General features: G+C 50.1%; 9 protein-coding genes across 9 annotated transcripts, besides 4 other annotated features; all 9 read right to left on the bottom strand.

Annotated features, from left to right (window-relative positions):
* Positions 1–12,583: part of a sequence feature (sequence corresponds to BAC RPCI93-28B13) that runs on past the window's edge.
* Positions 322–2,871, bottom strand: Tb927.7.3740 (hypothetical protein, conserved; the record flags this gene model as incomplete). Its single annotated transcript, XM_840904.1, has 1 exon — positions 322–2,871. The coding sequence occupies one exon, from the start codon at positions 2,869–2,871 to the stop codon at positions 322–324; it is 2,550 nt and encodes an 849-aa protein (XP_845997.1).
* Tb927.7.3750 (hypothetical protein, conserved) lies at positions 3,516–4,112 on the bottom strand (the record flags this gene model as incomplete). Its single annotated transcript, XM_840905.1, has 1 exon — positions 3,516–4,112. The coding sequence occupies one exon, from the start codon at positions 4,110–4,112 to the stop codon at positions 3,516–3,518; it is 597 nt and encodes a 198-aa protein (XP_845998.1).
* Tb927.7.3760 (phosphatidyl serine synthase, putative) lies at positions 5,829–7,136 on the bottom strand (the record flags this gene model as incomplete). The annotated part of the gene is made up of 1 exon (XM_840906.1): positions 5,829–7,136. The coding sequence occupies one exon, from the start codon at positions 7,134–7,136 to the stop codon at positions 5,829–5,831; it is 1,308 nt and encodes a 435-aa protein (XP_845999.1).
* On the bottom strand, positions 7,667–9,394 carry Tb927.7.3770 (hypothetical protein, conserved; the record flags this gene model as incomplete). The annotated part of the gene is made up of 1 exon (XM_840907.1): positions 7,667–9,394. The coding sequence occupies one exon, from the start codon at positions 9,392–9,394 to the stop codon at positions 7,667–7,669; it is 1,728 nt and encodes a 575-aa protein (XP_846000.1).
* Tb927.7.3780 (poly(A) polymerase, putative) lies at positions 9,817–11,880 on the bottom strand (the record flags this gene model as incomplete). The annotated part of the gene is made up of 1 exon (XM_840908.1): positions 9,817–11,880. One exon carries the CDS (start codon positions 11,878–11,880, stop codon positions 9,817–9,819), a length of 2,064 nt encoding a protein of 687 aa, XP_846001.1.
* Positions 12,584–20,202: part of a sequence feature (sequence corresponds to BAC RPCI93-6C8) that runs on past the window's edge.
* On the bottom strand, positions 12,653–14,386 carry Tb927.7.3790 (hypothetical protein, conserved; the record flags this gene model as incomplete). The annotated part of the gene is made up of 1 exon (XM_840909.1): positions 12,653–14,386. The coding sequence occupies one exon, from the start codon at positions 14,384–14,386 to the stop codon at positions 12,653–12,655; it is 1,734 nt and encodes a 577-aa protein (XP_846002.1).
* Positions 14,810–15,550, bottom strand: Tb927.7.3800 (hypothetical protein, conserved; the record flags this gene model as incomplete). The annotated part of the gene is made up of 1 exon (XM_840910.1): positions 14,810–15,550. The coding sequence occupies one exon, from the start codon at positions 15,548–15,550 to the stop codon at positions 14,810–14,812; it is 741 nt and encodes a 246-aa protein (XP_846003.1).
* Tb927.7.3810 (hypothetical protein, conserved) lies at positions 16,170–17,315 on the bottom strand (the record flags this gene model as incomplete). The annotated part of the gene is made up of 1 exon (XM_840911.1): positions 16,170–17,315. One exon carries the CDS (start codon positions 17,313–17,315, stop codon positions 16,170–16,172), a length of 1,146 nt encoding a protein of 381 aa, XP_846004.1.
* Tb927.7.3820 (hypothetical protein, conserved) lies at positions 17,931–20,021 on the bottom strand (the record flags this gene model as incomplete). Its single annotated transcript, XM_840912.1, has 1 exon — positions 17,931–20,021. The coding sequence occupies one exon, from the start codon at positions 20,019–20,021 to the stop codon at positions 17,931–17,933; it is 2,091 nt and encodes a 696-aa protein (XP_846005.1).
* Positions 20,067–20,131: a sequence feature (A-rich).
* Positions 20,145–20,179: a sequence feature (AT_rich).

The raw sequence follows: 20,202 nt of genomic DNA on the forward strand, positions 1-20,202 counted from the left end.
AGGGCCGCCATTTCCCCCCAATTCTCAATGCGCTTATTTGCGTAGGTAGCACACGTGTATATATATTATAACAATGTATACATGTATGTATATGTGCACAAGTCATACAGAGTGATTGCTCACGCGTGCAGCGAAAAGCATCTGCGCGCTCTAAACAACTGCTATTGTACATATGAAGCATCTTGAAAGCTGAAATTTCCCGCCCTCTTTACATAAAAGTCAGACCGTACCGAAACTTCATTCGACATCTACGAAAAGAGAGGATATCAGACAGCGTCAACCAGTAATTCCAAATAGAGAGTGAGCAACTCCTCTCACACCCTATGCACTACTCGGTTTAACATCTTTGTTTGTATTATAAATAAGCGGAACATCCTGAACGTGTCCCATTATTTGATCAGGTGGGAGATTCTGCGGCAGGCGATTTACGAATGGTTGAAGTCTGCTTCCCAACGACCGCGGCCGCATCTTGTCGACAGGACGGTTGCAACCAAGGCAGCGGAAGCCCCTAAAACCCATCAGAACATCAGCAACACCGCCGCCGTCGTGCTCCTCACTCAAGATGCGCTGCATGTTGACAAGATCTTCCTTGCCTGCCTTGCCATCCAACATGTCGCGTAGTATATTGAGAGATTTGTCAAGTGTATCAATGAGGCTTGCGTTGGTGGTGTTGAGAACCTGCTCCACCTCACGCATCAACCTCTCCAGTGCGTTCTCAACGTAATCGCGCTCAGCCTTGTTGGCCACAAGCTGCGCATCCGCCTTGCAGCGGTCAATATGCTCCACATATTTACGCAGAGTGTCTAGTTCACCGCTAGTGCCGTCCCTGACGGCCTGTAGCATCTGCATTTGCTCCACTAGGTCCTTCTGTACATTTTGAATTTGTTCCTCCTGCTTCTGAGCTGTGGCAGCGGCTCCCTCGCTGCCACCCTTACTGCTCTCCATTTCCAAAAGCTGTCGCAAACCGCGAACGTCGTCAGCCAAACGCTGAAGCCCGGAGTAATCTGCCTTGCGATCGTCGAGGTTAAGTACGTTGCCTTCAACACTTACCAAACGGTTTTGCAACTGATTTAGACGTTTGGACAGGTCCTTCACACGCTCCTTTACTTCCTCATCCCCCTTAAGGTCGGCTAATACTGGACTTCCATCCCCTGATTCCTGTCCCTGTTTGGACCCCAATTCTTTGTCAGCCTTCATTTGTCCCTCATCACTCACACCTCCCCCAGTCTCCGGAGATGACTCCTGAGCGGCGCCCTTGTCTTGTTTTTTCCTCTCTAACGTAGCGCACAGCCTACCGAGCCCCTTGGCTTCCCCTTGCAACTTACGAATTGCCCCCCACACTTGCTCTAAGTCTCCCTTATCCACTCCTGACTCAAATTCTTTGGACTCTGCTAGCTCCTTTTCAACGCCACTCGCGGGCTCCCCTACCGACTGAGGTGGGATGGGGGACGTCTCCTTCGCCTTCGGCTGGGAGTCAGTGGGAGTGATTTTCAGTAGTTTGTCATTCATGCGCCGGAACGCCGCCTCAAGGTTATTGAGACGAGCTCTCAAATCCCTCACCTCCGTGTTTGCCGGTCTGTTTTGGGTAGAGGAAGATGATACAACATCACCACCAGAACCGGTGACAATGCCAGTGGGACGGGCCTCAACAGCAGCTTCCGGAGCGGTGTCACCTTCCGCAACACCGCCAACGTCGCCATCACCGCTGTTGCGGAAAGAGCTTTCAGTACCTTCGTGTGGCGTAGTCCTCGCAACATCGTCCGTGGTGTCACCCAAGTATGGCATGCCACCCCCTTCAAGCGCACTAAGGCGTCTCTTAAGTTCCTCCAGCTCTTCTTCCACTCCCTCCAGGCGCGCAGATTGTACGGCATCAAGACCATCACCAGGCCCGACGGTGCGCATCAGGTCAACATCCTTCTGCAGTCCCTTCAACTCACTCAATATCTCCGCTACGACGCGATTGAGGCGACCTATACTCTCTTCATCTTGACGTACGCGCACGAAAAGTGATTCGGGATTGTTGGAATCCTCTGGGGACATCCCCCTCGTGAACGACACACCACTGATTGAGCTCCTTCCCTGACTCATCCGACGGCCTGACACTGGACGTGTCACCCTTCCGGAGGGTTGTGCGAGGCTGGACTCACCCTGCTGCCCCAATTGGTCGGGCACCACATCCTCGGCGCGGTTGTCCGGTTGCATAGACTCCCCAGTTGGATCTTCCTCTTTTGGGGATATCCCATCAAGTTGAAGCTCTTCATTTGCGCGCTGCAGAATAACTTCACCAACCGCCACACCCTCAGTATCTCCTCCCTTTTGTTTCTCCTTCGTCACGAAATCGCCGTCGGTTCCACTGAGAGGTGATTGTTGCGTCGTGGAAACTTTCCTCCTGGCGTGGTAAAGCTGTTCAATGGAGGCGTTATTCATCGGTTCGCAGAAATTTCCCACCATCCTCTTTAGGTATTCGATTTCATCCCAAAGTGGCTGTAGGTTATCGGATTGCCCTCTGTCCTCGTATGGAGGTAACCACTCCGCTGGTGCTTGCTCCAATTTAGAGTCTTCTGCCTCAGTTTCCACCGTCTCCACCGTCGCCCCTTCGGGTTTTTGTGGTTGCTGCCGGTGGGCTCCCGGTGCCCGGGACAGAATGTTCTGTAACTGCGCCTCACGATCGGCGTCGCGCCTCCGCAACTCGTCCATTTCCATCCGCAGCAGGGTCAGTTCGTTGTCTTGTCTCTCATTTGCAGTTTCTGACTGCTTCAGCCGCTTAATGATATCCTCAAAAAGCAGCTGCAAGGGTTGAAATGACATGGTGTAGCTGATGAGCTTTGACAGGTCAATTTCACAGCCCTCATCGCCAACAACGTACGACATCTTGAACCTCTTCTTTCCAGCTCCCCTTTCCTACTTTTTTGACAGCTCTACTACTGCTCTTTTTTTTTTCTGTTTACTCCCTTCGTTTGTTGATCCTATCTATCTATTTTGTTGCGGGACCACACACGACAACAGTAAACTATTACTTTCACACTAGTCACAAACTCTCACACTCTTTCTGCTCTTCTTTCGTCTACCACCCCGTACTTTTCCGCTTTCCCAAGCCTTTTTGCTGCGTATGCAATGGCTTCCACACTGTGTTTCCTCACAACACTCTTACTGCTTACGTACTGGGACCACACCAATCCAAAACAATAGTAAGCAGCGAAGTATCAGCAAAAAAATAAATAAAACAGTGGATGAGAACGGAAATGACAAGAAAAATTACCCATTATATGATGCCAATGGAATGTTTGACGGTAGAAAATAAGATAGCATAGCTAGCCATTTACCCATACAGGCACCATGAAACGGTGTCCTCTCAAGAAGGGGCGGGAAAGGGGGGAGTAACAGCACCCAATTCATCTCATGTCCTTCCCTCTCCTTCATCACAATGTGAATGCACCGATTCACATACAAATATCTTCCTGTGCACTTTTCCTTGCGAATTGCTTCGACCATACACTTTTGGTTGAACCCCCTTTTCACTGTTGGCCCCATGGGACGCGCGCCGGTAGCAGTCGCCGCACATCCTCTCGCTCCGCCAACAGGTGTTCTTCCACAAACCGCCGCAAAGCCGGCATTACATTCGGGTTTTCAATCTTGAGTTCCTCACATGTCTCAAGCCACAGGAAGTTAGACGCATTTAGCTTCCCTTTGCTTGGTGTATCGTCAATGAGAACAGTGTTCTGTGGCGTTGCTATTTCTGGAAATCGACGGTACACCTCACGCAGGTCCTTCACCGTGGCGTGTTGGTCATCTCGGCTCGTGGCGCTCACACGTCGGAACTCATCAGCAGTCGTGTGTTCGCGGGACCAGACAAAAGCAAAGTTCACCTTTTGTGCATGTTGACTGAAAACAGCCTCCATCAGGGGAGTGGTATTGCGCGCGGTGGTGGAGCTCCACACGGCAAGGGTGCAGTGCTGCTGTAGGGCGAGGAGTGTCTCCATGGCACTGGGGCGAAGCCACACGCGACTCATCCCAACGGTTATGGCGCCCCCCGGCATGCCTGACGGAACGCGACTGGCATGTATACGCTCCAAAAGCGTCCCGCGCAGTCCAAAAACCAGCAATGGTCTCATCGCAAGGAATACTATACGAACAACTGTGACCTGTATATCGATCGAAACACGCACCGAAATGAGTCTGTGTGATGCAAAACGAATTCGTTACTGTGACTATTGTTGCTGCTGAAATTGTGTGAGGTGTTGGCAGCTACACAGTTGCCTCTCAGTCCGCCCTCCGTGCACGCCCACGTAGGCAAAAACGAAAACCTTCGTGCCTCACACGATCTACGCTAATTCTCCGCACGACTAGTGGGCGTGGAACAACAACTGACCGGATATATATATGTATATATATATTGTTTGGAGATACGAAGAAACAACGGACAGCCCCTTTCTTCTTTTATGTCCGCTGAGTTCCGCTAGCACCACCGCCTCAGCTATTCTCCTTCCCCACCCAACACGCCAAGAAACAGAACAAAAGACACGTTACTACTCCCCAGCTTAGCAGAAAGGGGTACGGAGAGAATATGGCTCCCACTTCACACAAACGCTGACACACGTATGCATTCAGATGGGGAAAAGCAGAGAGTGAAAGGGAGTACATAAACCATGCAAATGCACAAACAGAACGAAAACAAGCGAGGGAACAGGCGCAATTACGTGAACCTCCCCTCCCACTTAATGCTGAAGATTGTGAGGTGGTGCAGCAGTCGTTACGTGGTCTTACATGCACTCATACATATGAACAAGCGTGTATTTTCTTACTATGCAAACAAAGCGTGTTACACGTTAGTTTGTGAAGGCATAATTCACACAATCCGTCAGATGTGTTCCATAGTGAACAACCACCACACGGTCCTCTGTCTACACAAGAATGCGACATCACCGTAACACCCGCAGCTTGCATGCATTAACGAATAAATACAGGAAACTAATAAATCAATTTTATCCCTTCCTCCTCGTCCGTTATACCTTTTCATCCGCTTCTCTTCCCTTCAAAACTTACTGTAAGATCATCTGGTTCCCTCTTTGGACCGTGATACCCCCTCCCACCTCAACCACCACCACCGTTATCTTTACAATTCCCTGCTGTTACTTTTATTATCATTATTATTGCTTCCTTACTGTTATATAGTTGGGAGGGGGAAGGGGAGAATCTTTCTTCGTAGACCGTATCTCGAAACGCTCCTTCATGTGAAACCCGTCGCTCTCCATAGCTACTTTGTGTTTTGTTGTTCTTTACCTGCCACTGTTGCTACCCATTCTTTTCTCCTCCATCCTTTCTTCAATGTTCTCGCTACCATTCATTGTTATTGTTGCCCCAACTGCTATCAACATGACAGGCAATGAAAATACATATGCTTCAAAATAGGGGGAAATGGAAGAACGAAAGAAGTCGACAAACGCTGTCGTCCGCTCATTCCTCGGACTATTTTTTTTTTCCACCCTCCGCCACTTCGTATGCACCGCGCACAAACGCAAACACAAGCCGATCCCTCCCCCCCCCCGTGCGGGAACAAATGAAGAGTGAGAAAAGCGAAATGGGGAGAAAAAAAAAAGAGACGGACAACACACCGGAACAAGCGAGGCGCAAGGAAAAAAAAAAACGGAGCGGTGTGGAAGGAAGGAGGGCAGGACACAAGTCGAAAATAGAGAGGAAATTAAACAACAATAAAGAGTGCGGCGCTCCCCACGCAGGCGACGGTCAGGGGGGAAAAATGTTGTCCAGGGCAATCAGAAAAATAAAAGGGCTGTACCCCGTCAGTGATTCATATAGGAAGAAGAGACATATTATCGCCAAAAGATTATGTAGCGCTCGTATGGGTAAACATAGCGCTGAAATGCCTCACGACCAATCTGGAGGTCCGGCATCCCCATCGCAAACATCGCTAAAACACAGCCGCATCCAAAGTAGAAGAACACGCTACTGATTGCGTAAAGCAGGCACCGTTTTTCCATGCGTTGTTTCAGTGTCAGTACTCCGAAGAATATCGCAAACCAAATGCAAAGGGATATGAGTGAAATTATCCAAGGTATTGCGATGTAGCCCGGCATTGGTTCCTGAAAATAATTCCCCTCAACGGCAAGCTTCCCCGCCAAAACAACTTCGAACAAAAGGTTCACCACACTCACCCACACTGATGGACCAAGTTTGTTAGTTGGGTCAAGTCCGCTGATATAAAAGTAGTACTCGCATACGGCAGGTATCGCCAAGAACAGCCACATAACCAGCCGCAAAACAACAAGATGATGTTTGGGGGGTATATGAAGGATGTGTTTCACGGTAAACGTGTTCAACTCTTGAAGGGTCATCAGGGAAAGTAAAAGAAGAAACTGCACGAAGCGTTTTGGACTAAGAAACACATTCCACTCGTACGGAACCAATGATTGAGGCACGAGCTGCGATATGAAGCGACGCGCCTTCCCGCATTTACTCTTCACATTATCTGATAACACCCAATTATATCTCCGTGCGTGAAATATGCGCAAAGCGAGTATTCCTAATAATGTTCCGCCGCCATTGCATATGAGGACATCCAACAGCAAATGGTCCCACCAGCACTCCTTAAAGTTCGGCAGTGCGTGCTGGAACGTCACCTCGACAATCTCAAACACAACTGAAATGCACGTTGAGGCACGCCAATCCCTCACAATAATCGTCTTCGCGAAATACCCCAGTGTATGGGCAACTATAAAAATGTCAAAAGTCGTGCGGACAAAAAGGAATGGGTCATCTGAAGTGAAAATGCGACAGTCCTCGGCGTATTGCCTCTCCTCCGGTAGTGACTTAAGTGAAGGATCGTGCAGCAATAGAATTGCACGTATTGTGTCCAAACTTTGAAACAGCAGAAAAGATAGCAACGCCAGATACAAGACACCCACGGCCAACACCGCCCGCCAGAAACTCGGATGCGGGCGCAGCAACATCGAATCGGGAAGGTGGGTGGCGCCAAAAGCTATAAAAGATACTCCAGAAGCCGCAAGGCCCAATTTTACACTGCTGACAACATCCATATCTAGGTAGTGGCAGTAACGCACCATGAAAAGGAATACTGCTAACAGAACAATAAGGACCGAAAGCGTACGGGGCGTGTACATCGCGTCTTCTGTACCACCATTAGCGATGCAAGTTTCCTCCGACTGCTGCTTCGGGTTTATCTCTCTGCTGATAGGCAGTGAATTTAATTTCTTCACCTTTTTCGGGCCAGAACTGTGACTGCTCACACTACCTTTTCGACTGTCAATACCCTTACGTGAGGCACCGGTGCCTTTGGGGCTACTGAAGCTACCGGTAGCACTGTTGAGCTTACCGGCCATGCACACTCGAGAGATTCTCGAAGCCCTGTTTGTTCCACGGCAGCACCGCACGCAGTTGTAATGAAAAATATACTTAATACGGGGTTTTCCCGCCCTCAGTGACGGAAAAAAAAAGGACAAAAGAAGGTAATCAGCGACAAGACAGAGTCAAGACAGGAGAAACGACATTCTTGCTTCTACAACTCACCTAAGTCAGATATCTATTGACATCTCTCGAGTCAATCTACCGGTCATGCCTACGCAGACACAATCCCAGTTCGGTATCTTCATTACCTCCGCAGCCAATAACGAGTAAAGGAAGCTCAATGCCACTAAAGGTAGCACTGAGAAGCTTGAAACCCTTCCGGTGTTGGATTAAGACAAACGGGAAGGTATTTAAAGAGTGTCGTGGCGGTAAGCCCACGTTCGCCGCCTTGGGATGAGGCGGCGAGATCGGCGGCTGTGCCGTGCACAAGGCACCCCGCACAGGTGGCTTGCCAGAGCGGGAACTGCTGCGCCAGCAGTCCCGCAATGATACCAGTCAAAACATCTCCCATGCCTCCAGAGGCCATGCCGCTGTTACCGACGTCGGCAACGGCGCACGCGGGAAACAGCAGCTCTGCCGCCGTCCCCGTTGGCACGGGGACGCGTGCATCTTCCGCAATGCGAAGCACCGTTCCAGGCCCTTTGAGCAAAACGACCCCACCGTACCTAGCCACCAACTCCTCAGCGGCACGATATCGATTTTGCTCCACCTCAGAAACTGTGCAACCCAGAAGTCTGGAGGCCTCAGCAGAGTGCGGTGTTATGACACGGTTATTTAGTCGTACAGACGGTGGTTGTTGTTCCCCATCATTCCTTTTCCTAGAAAACGCTGCTAAAATATTCAACGCGTCCGCATCCCACACCGAGGGAACATTAATGTTCTCCCGGAGATGTATTTCCACTACACGCAGGGCTTCGATTCCCCATGCACCTTGACCAAGGCCAGGCCCTATAGCTACACACGAGGCCCACTGTAGTCCCATCCGCAAACTTTCCTCCGTCAGTGTCTGAGTCATCACCTCTGGGCAGCGGCACATGATTGGCGCGGCATGTTCAGCACGCGTAAGAACTCGAACGAGACCACAGCCAGATCGTAACGCTGCCTCTGCTGCCATCGCAATGGCTCCACCGAAACCAGAGTCACCACCGACAACCAACAACTTGCCATTCATTGCCTTGTTAATACACCTTCGTGGCTCGCTGCGCGATAACAGTGGAAAAAGATGCGAACTTTCAAGTCGCCTGCAAAATACATCACGCTGTTGGTCCGGTAACAACAACCAATCAGCGAGATCTAGGGAATCATAGTGAAGCTTTCCAACATGGTTGCGTGCAGACCCTGTAAGAAGTCCTGGCTTCACAGCAATGAAGGTGACGGTGTGAACCGCACGTATACATGAGCCCTTCACGTCCCCCGTTTCGGCATCTAAGCCCGACGGAATATCAATAGCAAAGCACGGCTTACCAGATTCGTTCACACGATCGATTATCGCTGCGTAATCCCCACGTGGAGCACCCCCCATCCCCGTACCTAGCAAGCCATCCACAACTACATCCACACCGGAGAGTGAAGCTCCCTCTTCCAACCAGGTGCGCGCATCTTTCATTACGATCTCCACACCTGGTTTTTGACGTTCTTCCTGTAACGCAGCATAGGCGGCTGCTGCCTCGGGAGGAAGCGGTTTGGAACCGGCCACAGTTATAACAGTAACGCATGTGCCTCCTCCCCTGGAGGAGGCTCGTCGGGCAACCTCAAAGCCGTCTCCACCGTTATTCCCGCTTCCGCAGAGCACCAGCCACTTCTTTGCATTTGGAACCTCGGTGCAAACGACCTTGAAAAAAGCTGCAGCAGCCCGTTGCATGAGATCGTATAAGGTTATCCCCTGTACCCGGGCTGCTTCCACTTCCGCTTTTCGAAGCCATGCGGCAGACCAGGCGAGATATAACAGTTTTTGCTGCTCATCCGGGTAACGGGTATACGTGCTAATGGTCCGAATAAAAGAGTTCCTTCTCATTATGAAGCCTATTAAGTCAACACGCTTTTTCTTTCTTTTTTTTTGTTTTAGACGAAGAGCCACTGCACGAAAGGAAGCGTCGGTGACAGCGTTCTAAGGGGTATAGGTAGAGCAACCAGCGACGCTAAAGCTACGCAGAAGTCAGAGAATGGGGCACATGGATTATGTGTGCAAAAGGAAACGTTTGGTGTAATTCCATCACAGAGGAAGGAAGGAAACCTCCGGGTTGTCCCTCATTGATGTGGATCCCAATTTTCGGTGCAGTCTCACACGCACGCGTGCAAGAAGGTAAATGCCTGGCATTCAAATTGCCGCCAAAAAGAACTGACAAAGAAAAACAGCGGCACGGAGGATAAAGATATTGGACTACGACGAAAACACACTCGCCGATTATAAAAAAGAGAAAATGTAGCCCAACTCTTTCAAAAACCGAGTCCCAGCGCTTGCTCCAACCCCAGCTCCTCATCGTCATCTTGTGAAACCTTAGAATGGCCAGTTGAATTATCACGGCGAGCGCCACCACCCTCCGCACTGCCTTTTCCCAATTTTGGTCCCGCATGGTCCGCGATAGCAGAGTTTACGGAGTCTTTCGCTACGACCTTCATCGCTGCGGCGTCGTTTTCATCGTCTTCCCCGCGGTGACGCTTGACTCCGGCCGTTTCAGCGCTGGGTGCACCTTCACTTTTGTCTGCAGCTTCCGACGCCCCTGCCGTAGCAGCGGCAGCCCCATTACTACTAGTCGCAGTATCTGCCTCCGATGGTGTACAGGCGCGACCGGAACCGGCATCAGATTCCGTTGTACTCACGGGATCTTTATAGCCAGCGGCTGCTTTTACAAAGGCGGGTATCTTTGTCATGTCCTCGACAGTAATCACAGGCAACCGAGTGACGCCGTCCCTGTACTGCCGCAACTGTCGGACAATGTTGTGGAATGAGCGTATACTGGGAGCAAGGTCAACCTTCATTGATGCCGCTTTCGAGTCAACAGACATCCCAAAATAGTAGTGACGACTAAATGATTTCACCGCAGTGCCAGCAGAGCCCCCGCCTACAGCAGAAGATACCGAGCTACTATTACCATTTGAAGAAGCGCCCGCACGCCCCTGTGCGCCGCTCTCCGGTATTCCGCCGCCTCGAGGCGCCTTCTTCAGCAACCGACTTCGCGCCTCAACTTCCTCCGGTGCTTCGTACCCTTTCGGGTTCAAACGCAGCCGCACATGTGGAAAACTTTCAAGTGACTGCGCTCGCGATTCGGCTGTTCCCGCCCATAAGAATCGTATCTTCGACTCCACGGCATCCACGTAGCCTTGGTACGCTTCCGCATCTGTGCAAGTAACCTGAACGTGCAGGTAATACTTATATTCCCCAAAGAACTTCACAGGCTCAAGAATTTTGCTCCAGATGCCATGTGGACCCAGTTTCATTTTCGTTTCCTCTACGCCCATCCCAATGTAGGATGAACAAATCTCATGGCCGCGAGCAAACTCATCACATAGTTGCCTCAGATTGGTCATCGTCACGTTGTAACAAGCGTTCCCGTATGGCACTGCTGGGGTGAGCACAGGGAAAAGCGCTAATGCGTCGGACTTCGATTCCCGCGGGTCCCAACCGCGACCCAAGTTCGTTTTGACGCGCATCGTCTCGGTTAAATAAATCGCACGATTCTCCCTTCCGCTTCCGTGAGGATTGGGGGAAAACCATGTGTGGTAGATACGGAAGAAGCGCACCACCATGCCAGCAGCGTTTTGGTTTGGGTGACACTGACAAACAAAAGCAACAAGAATAGCCCAACCGATACCACTGGGAAAGCCAAAGGTGTTACTGTAGATGCCACGGGCCTTTCCCCATGCCTTAATAAAACGCAACGCCTGCCGAAATGAAGCTTTGTGCGGAACAAGGTCCATGATGTTGTGTGCAACGCGGACAGCATTACAGCTGAGCACAGATTGGTCGTCAAGCCCCTGAAGTAAGTCGTCTGTGATAACTTCAGGGACACGATCTTGGCGAATAGAACCGAAGGACAAGTCGATATCGATTCCGTCTGCAACCATGGCGATCAGAGGAACGCGGGCATCACGAATGCAGTGAAGTTCGGTAATGCGAGACTCATGACTCAATCGAGGGGCTAGCGTATTGAAAAAATGCTCACGTGTAATGCGATTGGGGGCTATTAGTACAATATCTATATCGCTACCTGAACCATGAACGTTGTAGCGGTATGAGCCCGTTGCGAAAATGCGGCCCTCCACTTGAGCGGCCGCTTCAGCCGGCATGCGAAACTCTGCAATCATTGTTGACCGAATCCACGCCCGCACAATGCAATTGATGTGTTCAAGAACGGAGCGTCGACGGTTTGCCTCTTCCTCAGGTTCAATTCCCGCTGCGCACCACTCCACAAGCGGTACGTTGTGATCCTCCTCAGCTGGAGACGGCCCGTCGCTGGAAATAATCTTTTTTGCAAGGAACGACTTGTCTGTTCGTGACATGATCAACGAATCACAACGCACAGTTTTGCAATTCAACTGTAGTGACTGAACACCAGCACACTGACAAAAATATTCAAACCCTGCTAATTCCCGGTATGTAGCTTTTACAAACCCAACCAAGTTTACTGTCGAGAACCGTAAGACTTCAACCTCCCGCTTCCTGCCCGCACGGGACGTTCACAATGGTATGAGCCCGCTGATGTAGCTACACACATTTGAAAAAAAATGGTGAAGCAATGAATGCATACGCACGTATAAGTGGAATCGGTGAGTGCAGAGAGGTAAATGGTGATGTCACCCAAGTTGTACAAGCGAAACAGAGGCAAACGTGAAATAATGAAGGATGAAGCAGTTACGCGAGCAAACACCAATAGCAACACCGTGTTCCAACACAGAAACCACACAGAACGTGGTAAAGAGAGGGAGAGAGCATGCAAACGAAACAATCCGAACGACGGACATTTTTTCGCACGAGCTGATCCTCCGGCAAAAGAGAGATAAAAGGGTGGAGACACTGCCGTGAAGGCGATGACAGCGCAAAACCAGATACTACCCACTTAAGAAAGAGTTCTTCACAATATTCCCGCGCACCCTCTCCCTCCTAAATTACACATATTCTTTCGTAGTGTCACCTACACTGAAACAGATTTTGCAATTTACCTCCCCCCTCCCAAAATAAAAAAAAAAACATAAACACAAACACAAACCCAGCTGGCAAAATAGTAAAACGGTACACTTGCCACACAACAAATTACCTCATTCCAACCATGTATTAGTCCAATAGCACGTCAATAGCCGATGGGCACATCGTAATTCGCAATAGCTCCTGCGCTGTTGAGCGGTTGACGGAGAACTCCTCGCTGTCCACAGGAACACCCAATGGGCTGACGGGGGCGGTGAATGATATGGCAGACGTCCCAAGTGCAATGCAGTCGAGCAGGCACTGCACCACGTGCTCAAACAGTATCTTACCCTCATGCCATGCGCACAGCAGTGATCCACGCTCCCTGCTAGAGATCTCAGTAGCTTCTTCTGCTGACACTTCAACCGCAGACCCCCCCCTCCCAGCATCGGCTGGTGGGATCAAACCACACACAATAACAGGCTGAACTCCGAGTTTCGTCTCCACATCAGCTATGATGGCTTTTGCCTCCATGAGTGATGATTTACGTTGTGGGTCATAACAGATTACCACAGCATGACAACTAGCACAAACAAAGCGGGTTAACTCTCTGAACCGTGGGTGGCCGGAGATGTCAAACACTCGCAACTGCGCGCGGGCCGTCAAGCCACCAGTGAGAAAGACGGTTTTGTCAAACTGGTTAAAAGTCACGGTTGGTGGCGTCACCGCAAACCTCGCACTATTGTCGCCCGGCCGCCGCTGTCGACCCCACTCCCGCATTAATGACGTTTTCCCTACACCACATGGGCCAATAAGAGCTATCTTTATTGGGCTTGACAGTAGATCGCGCATCCCCACGGAGAAGCATGACAGTCCCTTACACCGTGTCGCCTCTCGTCTCCGAGTAAAATCAAGAAATTGAGTAAAATTGTAACGCGCGTTAAGTGAAATTGTCGGTTTGGCAGCACCTGCGGATGTAATGCTGTCAAAATCCGTGCCAAACGTGAGCTCTCCCAGCTGCTTCTGTGGGAGACGCTGTCGTCGCGTAGAGTTCCGGCTCCCCAAAGTTGTTGAGAGCATGCGTTGCAGTTCCTCCTCGCGCAAGCATCGCGTCATGTTGTACCGATACCATATGACGTTGTCTCTCGACATAAAATAAAAGTCAGACGAGACTAAAGACACACCTAGAAGCTCCTCCATTGTCAAGTATGACAAAACTCTAACTAGCAGCGACCACTGCAGCATCTTCAGCTCACCACGACACTTTCGCCGCACCTCACCGTTACGATCACGGCGGGACACAACAAGCTGTACTTCATAGTGGCAGGCAAAGCAAACGCGGTACGCCGCCACCGTTGTGGGGTTCATAAACTGGACCTGTCCTTGCTGCTGCTGCTGCGAAATGTTGTCTTCACCGTTAGCAATGTCAGTTCCAGAGACTCTACCACTGGGTAACGACGTCTTGTCTACGCCGCCACAAGCCTCAATGGGGTTCGACTGAACCTCCAGAGCTGACTGAACTAACGCATTAACAGTTTCTGAACAGCATGCGGAGCAAAAGACGCGACCACAAACGCGGCAGTGATGCCTTCGGTTAAACATTGAAAAAGCAACATTACATCCGTGAGCCATACAAGTTGAAACTTGTGTGTCCGGCACCCACCGTCGAAGAGGGCATAAACGAATGCACGAGGGGTCCAAAGTAGGCTTTGTAAGCCACATGACACCTGACGTCTGTTTGCTAGCGCACTTGCTAAGAAGCGGTGAGCTGACGTTACTTTTTCTGTCGGAACTATTGGCACTATAAGGAACGGAAACATTTAAAACCATGATGGGATCACCATTACCCATCTCCCGCTCTTCAGCAAGATCAATATGATCCATGACTTTCGTATTGGCAACTAAATTATGCGCTTAGCGTACTATGGCCTTCAGCCGTCGCTGGCGTGTGCCTCTCTAATCCCCCTCTTACCTTGTTGCCGACCGAAGCACCGTGCAGGTTTTCTCATTTATAGAAGAGACAGCAGAAGAGGTAACCAAAAAGAAGCCAACAAACATTATATATGGTACGTTCATACGGAATCACAAAAAAGGCGCAAATGACAGTCACGTTCATTGACAGGGAGAAGAACCCCCACACACACACACACACGCGCCATCTTCCAATCCTAGCATTTCCCGTAGAAACACAAAGAGATAAAGCCAAACTGTGACGCTAAATTATTAACGATATGGTGAAGATAGTGGAATCATGAAAAAGATCATGACAAACACAAAACCGGCGAGGCGCGGGGAATTAGAAAAAAACTACAACTCCCACCACAGGGAACCGCATATCCCAAAGAAGCGGTGCCGCCGCACAACTGCGCCCAGTGGGTCAGTGAAAATCAGGGCGCCGGTTGCGAAGAAAAGCCAGTCATCAAATTCTAGTCGAACTGGAAGCAGTTTCTCACCACTTCCAGACGTGTCCGAGGTAACACTAGCATCGTGGCGCTTGGTGTTGTTTCTTAACTCCCAGAGTTTCTCACTCAACTCGTGTCTTTGTGGCAGGCTCTTCCATCCACACGGCGAGGTCCCCTCGGCACCCCTTGAGGCTGAGGCTCCTGTAGAAGAAAAAAGTTTTCTCCTGTTTGCTATTCTGATTGCGTCCTCTTCATTAGCATCGGAAGCACCATTCCTTCCACTCGCGCCAGAGTTTAGTGGAAGCCAACGGACCCACACCGATGCAACACTACCATCCCCTGCTGCGGCATTCGCCACCACTGGTTTGTCTCCGTCATCTGCAGCAACCACGGAATGAATTTCATTGAAAAAAGCCTCGTGACGACTGCGGTCCACCAGGTAACGGATGAAGTGCCCCTCGTGCGGACGTGTCACATAAAGACCATAACCCGCAAAAGCGGGGACAACAAGCCGCCGTAGGTGCCTGAAGAACATCTCCTGCCGCCGTATACGCTGTGCCCTTTCGGAGTATTGTGTGCCGCTTCCCCCGAGAGCGGCGGTGCCGTAAAACATTCCATTTTTTGCTTCTTCTTCAGTCGCCTTCATCTGATATAGCTATTCTTCTTTTGCTATTTCTACTTCATATCAAAGAGGACAGAAACAATGACGATAACAACACTGATAGCCTCGTCAACAGCACCATGCAGCAATGTCAAAAGTAAGCCCCAATATTTACTATTGGTGTTGCTTACGCTGGTGGTAAACGCAACGGACCTCCACCCCACCCCCCCCCCGCTCCAACTCACGCCGGTATGTATGGTTGTTTTTGCAACGCAGTGTTATCAGCGTTAGCATTCTTTTTCTCCTTTCAAATTTATTGTAATTAAGAAGAATGTAGCGGCAGTTGTGGTGGCGAAATTGACGAAAGTAAATGAGCGGTGCATACTTCAGTAATTGCAAAGAAGAGAAGGTTCACGCCATCAGCCGCAAAGAACAAAAGAGAGGAGAGGAGGAAAAGGGTTTCCCTCCCCCCTTTTACCAACTGAATCGGTAAACGAAACGGAATGGACTCGGTGTCGACGTCGACCACACTAAAACGCTTCGTCTCTAACGCTACAAACCACCACAGATGCCCTCCCAGAACGTTTTTCCTTTCCCTCTTCCGCAAGCCCCACTGCCTCCCTTCTGAAATACTTCCCTGTGGTTTCTACGTATTACCACGACCTCACTCAAGTAGATTGAATTCATCGTCGTCGTCGTCATCAGAAAGATGGTTTGTACCTTTCCCAGAGTTGTGGTTCCGTGACGCCAAAGACGGTTGTGGGGAGCACCTCCTTATTTTTAAGCAGGTGCGCTTGCCCGCGTGTTTTCCTTGCGATACGCCACGCAAAATAAATGAGACTGTGTCCCCAACCTTGATGCTAGCATTTTGATCGTCTTGATCCACGTTGCTCATATGGAAAAATATGGATTCACCAGTTTCCTCCAACACAATGAAACCAAAGCGTCCGTCTACTAATTCCCGCACTGTACCGTAATAACGTGCAGCTGCTGGCTTAGAATCTGCAGCAAACCCCAAGGCCCTCGATGCACCTTGGGACGAACGCCATTGCTGCAGCGGGGCGTGCCTTTTCCCAGTTGAACGGTCGATAATAACACGCCGTGCGGCATTGCGATCACCACGCTCGATACAGAACCGCACAAAACAACCTTGATGCAAGTCGCTGATGTTGACAACGTCCAGGTCCTCAAGGCTAAAATTGAAGCACGGAGCATCATCATGGAGGTTTCCAGCAAGGTCAAGTTCAGCAATGCAACCCGATCCGGTGATTGTGTCCCAACTCTGCACGCAACCGTGCAACATCACCGGGGTGACCGGACGTTCCTTTCCGGTATCCAAGTCACACAGTCGAATATGGCGGGCAACTGGTAGTGACTTAGGAGGATCTCCACTGGCCTCTATGTCCTCCGTCGCTTCCCTGTGCTCTTTCTCAACCTGTTCATTAACTTGAGGGCTAGGTAGCACGTCGAAAGTTACGGTTTGGCCTTGACTTACGTAAAATCCGCCATCCAGTGAGGAGCGTGGGAAGAAAAAGTTTTCCGCATTCTCCCTCACTGCTGCCTCTAGTTCCGCTGAGGCGAGGCACTGCGTGTCTGGTGAGTCACTGGAGGAAAGTTGTAATGCAGTGATGAACCCGTAACCACGGCGGTGCATGAATGACGTGACGGTCCCTACACGCCGTGGAGCAACTTCCATCGATGCAGATGCTGCTATGTTCGTTGGGATAGGCTCAGCTGCATTTCCCCTCTTCTTCTCGAGAAGTGTTGCGGTGATCGACACGGCGAGTCGCGAGCCCGCGAGTCGGAACATTGAATTCTAGTTTTCCCCTACCAATGGCTACGTAAACGTTTCTCTGACAGTTCACTCTATGCACACAATCAGGCGTGCAAGGGATGTGAGAATAACAAAAGTTGGAAAAATTAAAAAAATTATCGCTTAGCACTCTTTACCAGAAAACAATCTTCGCTCTGAACCCCTTTCAACGGTATGCATATGCAGAAGCAGCGTGAAATTTTAAATGATGGAATGTATACGGTCTACACTAGTCATCTTGGATATGGCGGCGAGAGGGGAAAACCATCACCCCCTCTCATAGATCTGACGTCGTCACTGTAAACTCTTTGGCACTTTACATTTACTGATATTGATTTCAACAGTTCCGTATCTTTTGGTTTAAAAAAAAAAACTCAGGTGGTGATCAAGACATCACATCCATACACGAAATACACCAGTAACAGACGCCACAATGAAGATGTAAGAAGAGGAGGAAGGCCCCCTCCCACACACACAAAAAAAAAAAACTGACACTCTTAATGCAGTAGGAACCAAATGGGCGAATAAATACAACACAGTCAACATGACTCATCACGAATCGTGACATTTCCTTCAACAGTTCTCTACTGCAGATGGCAAGCGATCACCGATCTATACCGAGGCCGGAGGCAACTCCTCTGCAACACAGTCTACCGCAGTGCTGGCATAGGAGTTGCCTCCCCCTTCAGTTGCCCTCTCACGCGACTGCGCACGTTGTTCCTTTACCAGATCACCCTGCAAGTGAAACACATGCACCTCCCCGTCAGAGGAGCCACACACCACACGTGATCCATCCTCGGAGAAGGACAAGGACGAGATTGGTGCATAATTTCGTACAAACGTCCCAGATTTCCTCGCAGAAGTGGTTGTAGAGGGCTTAGACGAAAAAGAACCACCAGACCCCAGTCTTGCCCCTGTCTGAGGGTATACGCTAGCAACAGGAAAGTTGCTTCTGCCCAGATCCCAGATAGCAACGCGGCCGCTACTTTCTCCAGCTGCAAACACCGCCGAATGGGTGGGCGACCATTGGAGGCAGTTAACCTGAGACGTGAGTCCCTCGATGGCAGCACAGCGTGAACCTAGCCAAAGATAGCAGCTCCCGTCGGCGGCTGCACTAAGTAGAGTAGCGCTTACATGAGGGTCACCGTGAAACGGGTGCGGTGCGACCGCGACAACGGCAGCGCAATGAGCAGGGGTGTCATAACACTTTTCTTTGGGATGCCGTACGCGACATGAGGGGTTTTCGTGGGTTGATTTATCAACACCAACAGTGGAACCAGATATGGGTTGCATATCCACAACCCCTGGTCCCTTTGCTCCCCCCTCTAAGATATGACCGTTGAGGCACCCAAAGAATACTTTGTTCATTGCATCCGCCGTGGTACTGACGAAAGCCGCACAAGATCCAACACACCCAGGTGCCATTCCCTGCACTAAACTCTCACGGGTTGAAGAGGGTAAGCATAGCTTTGAAGGCTCCCACATACACACTTGACCATGTTCGCTGATGGAAAAGAGGTGGTGAGAGCCAAGATCTCCATGCACTGCCATCGCAAGAACCTGTGTTTGATGGGAGTGAGGCGACGGAAACGACTGCACACAGGGATAGACGGGGGCGGACGCAGAAAGAGCCGAAGAAGAGGGCAAACATCCATACGACAGTGAAGATGATTTCCCAAATGTGGTAAGAACCGGTGGCGAGGCAGCACGTCCACATTGTTGTAGTGCTTGGTCAATGCGCCACGCAACAATGCAACCATTGGCAGCTCCACCGAACAAAAGGTGGGGACACCGTTTCGTGTACGTCAGAGTACGAACCTCACTACTAAAACAGAGCGGTACAACTACCGGACCACCACCGTCTGTACCCTGCTGTATACATATGAGTAGAACGAGTCCCACAGAATCAAAGCCTCTAAAGGTCGAACCTCCCGTTGCTCCTTGCATCATCATGTCGGATAAATTTTCGACGTTGCATGCTTCTGACAGCGACGCCGCAACAAACAACAAGCCCTTAGAGCACGCATCACCATCCTCCGAAGATGGACAGTTAAGCACTCTCACATCCAGTACACAGCGACTCCCGCTGCCACAAACCGATCCTAAAAATATTGAGTGCTCTAGAGTCATAAATGCAGCACCCGCAGAACCGACACATGGCGATTTACTTCCTCCGAAAGAAGTGAAAACACTACCAACTATATCTCTATCAACAGAGGTCACAGAAGCTTTCCCGACTCCGCATCCACCCTTAGCAGGATCCGAACCAGTATTTTCAACACTCTTAACGCTGCTGTGAGAAGCACTGCACAAAGTTTTCGCGCTGACAGAAGGTGCGCTCGTAGTCAGAGTTTTTTGCCTTCTCGCTGCGCTGCAGCCAACACCATCTTCCGCCACGCTCCTAGAAATGCTACAAGCAGACAATGATGCGGACGACAAATTCCCACAAGCGGGCTTACACTCTTTTGTATCAACGGCACGATCGCCATCACCCGGACACTTAGAAACACTAACAGAGCACCGAGTACGCGCACATCCTGTACTGCCGGATATCGAACCACCAACTACCAAACCTTCACTGCCGGTAATGCTCTCCCGTTTGGGAGGAACCACATTTTGACGCTGTTGAAGGACACTCCGTTCCTTTGCCTTCCGCGCCTCACGAATCTCCTCCAGTTGCCGTCGCTTCTCCGATAAATCCATCGAACTACAGAAGTAAAAAAAAAGGATATCTGACCCTCTCCCACCAAAAAAAAAAAAGAAATAAAGAAAAAAGAAATAATAATAAAACAGTCAACAACAAAAAAAAAAAATAAGAGAAGCAGCTTTTAAAAAAAAAAAAATTACAAAAATATTAAAAACCAAACGGAAGCACAATTTAAAA

This window comes from Trypanosoma brucei, chromosome 7 (assembly GCF_000002445.2).
Source record: "Trypanosoma brucei brucei TREU927 chromosome 7, complete sequence".
NCBI classification, from domain to species: domain Eukaryota; phylum Euglenozoa; class Kinetoplastea; order Trypanosomatida; family Trypanosomatidae; genus Trypanosoma; species Trypanosoma brucei.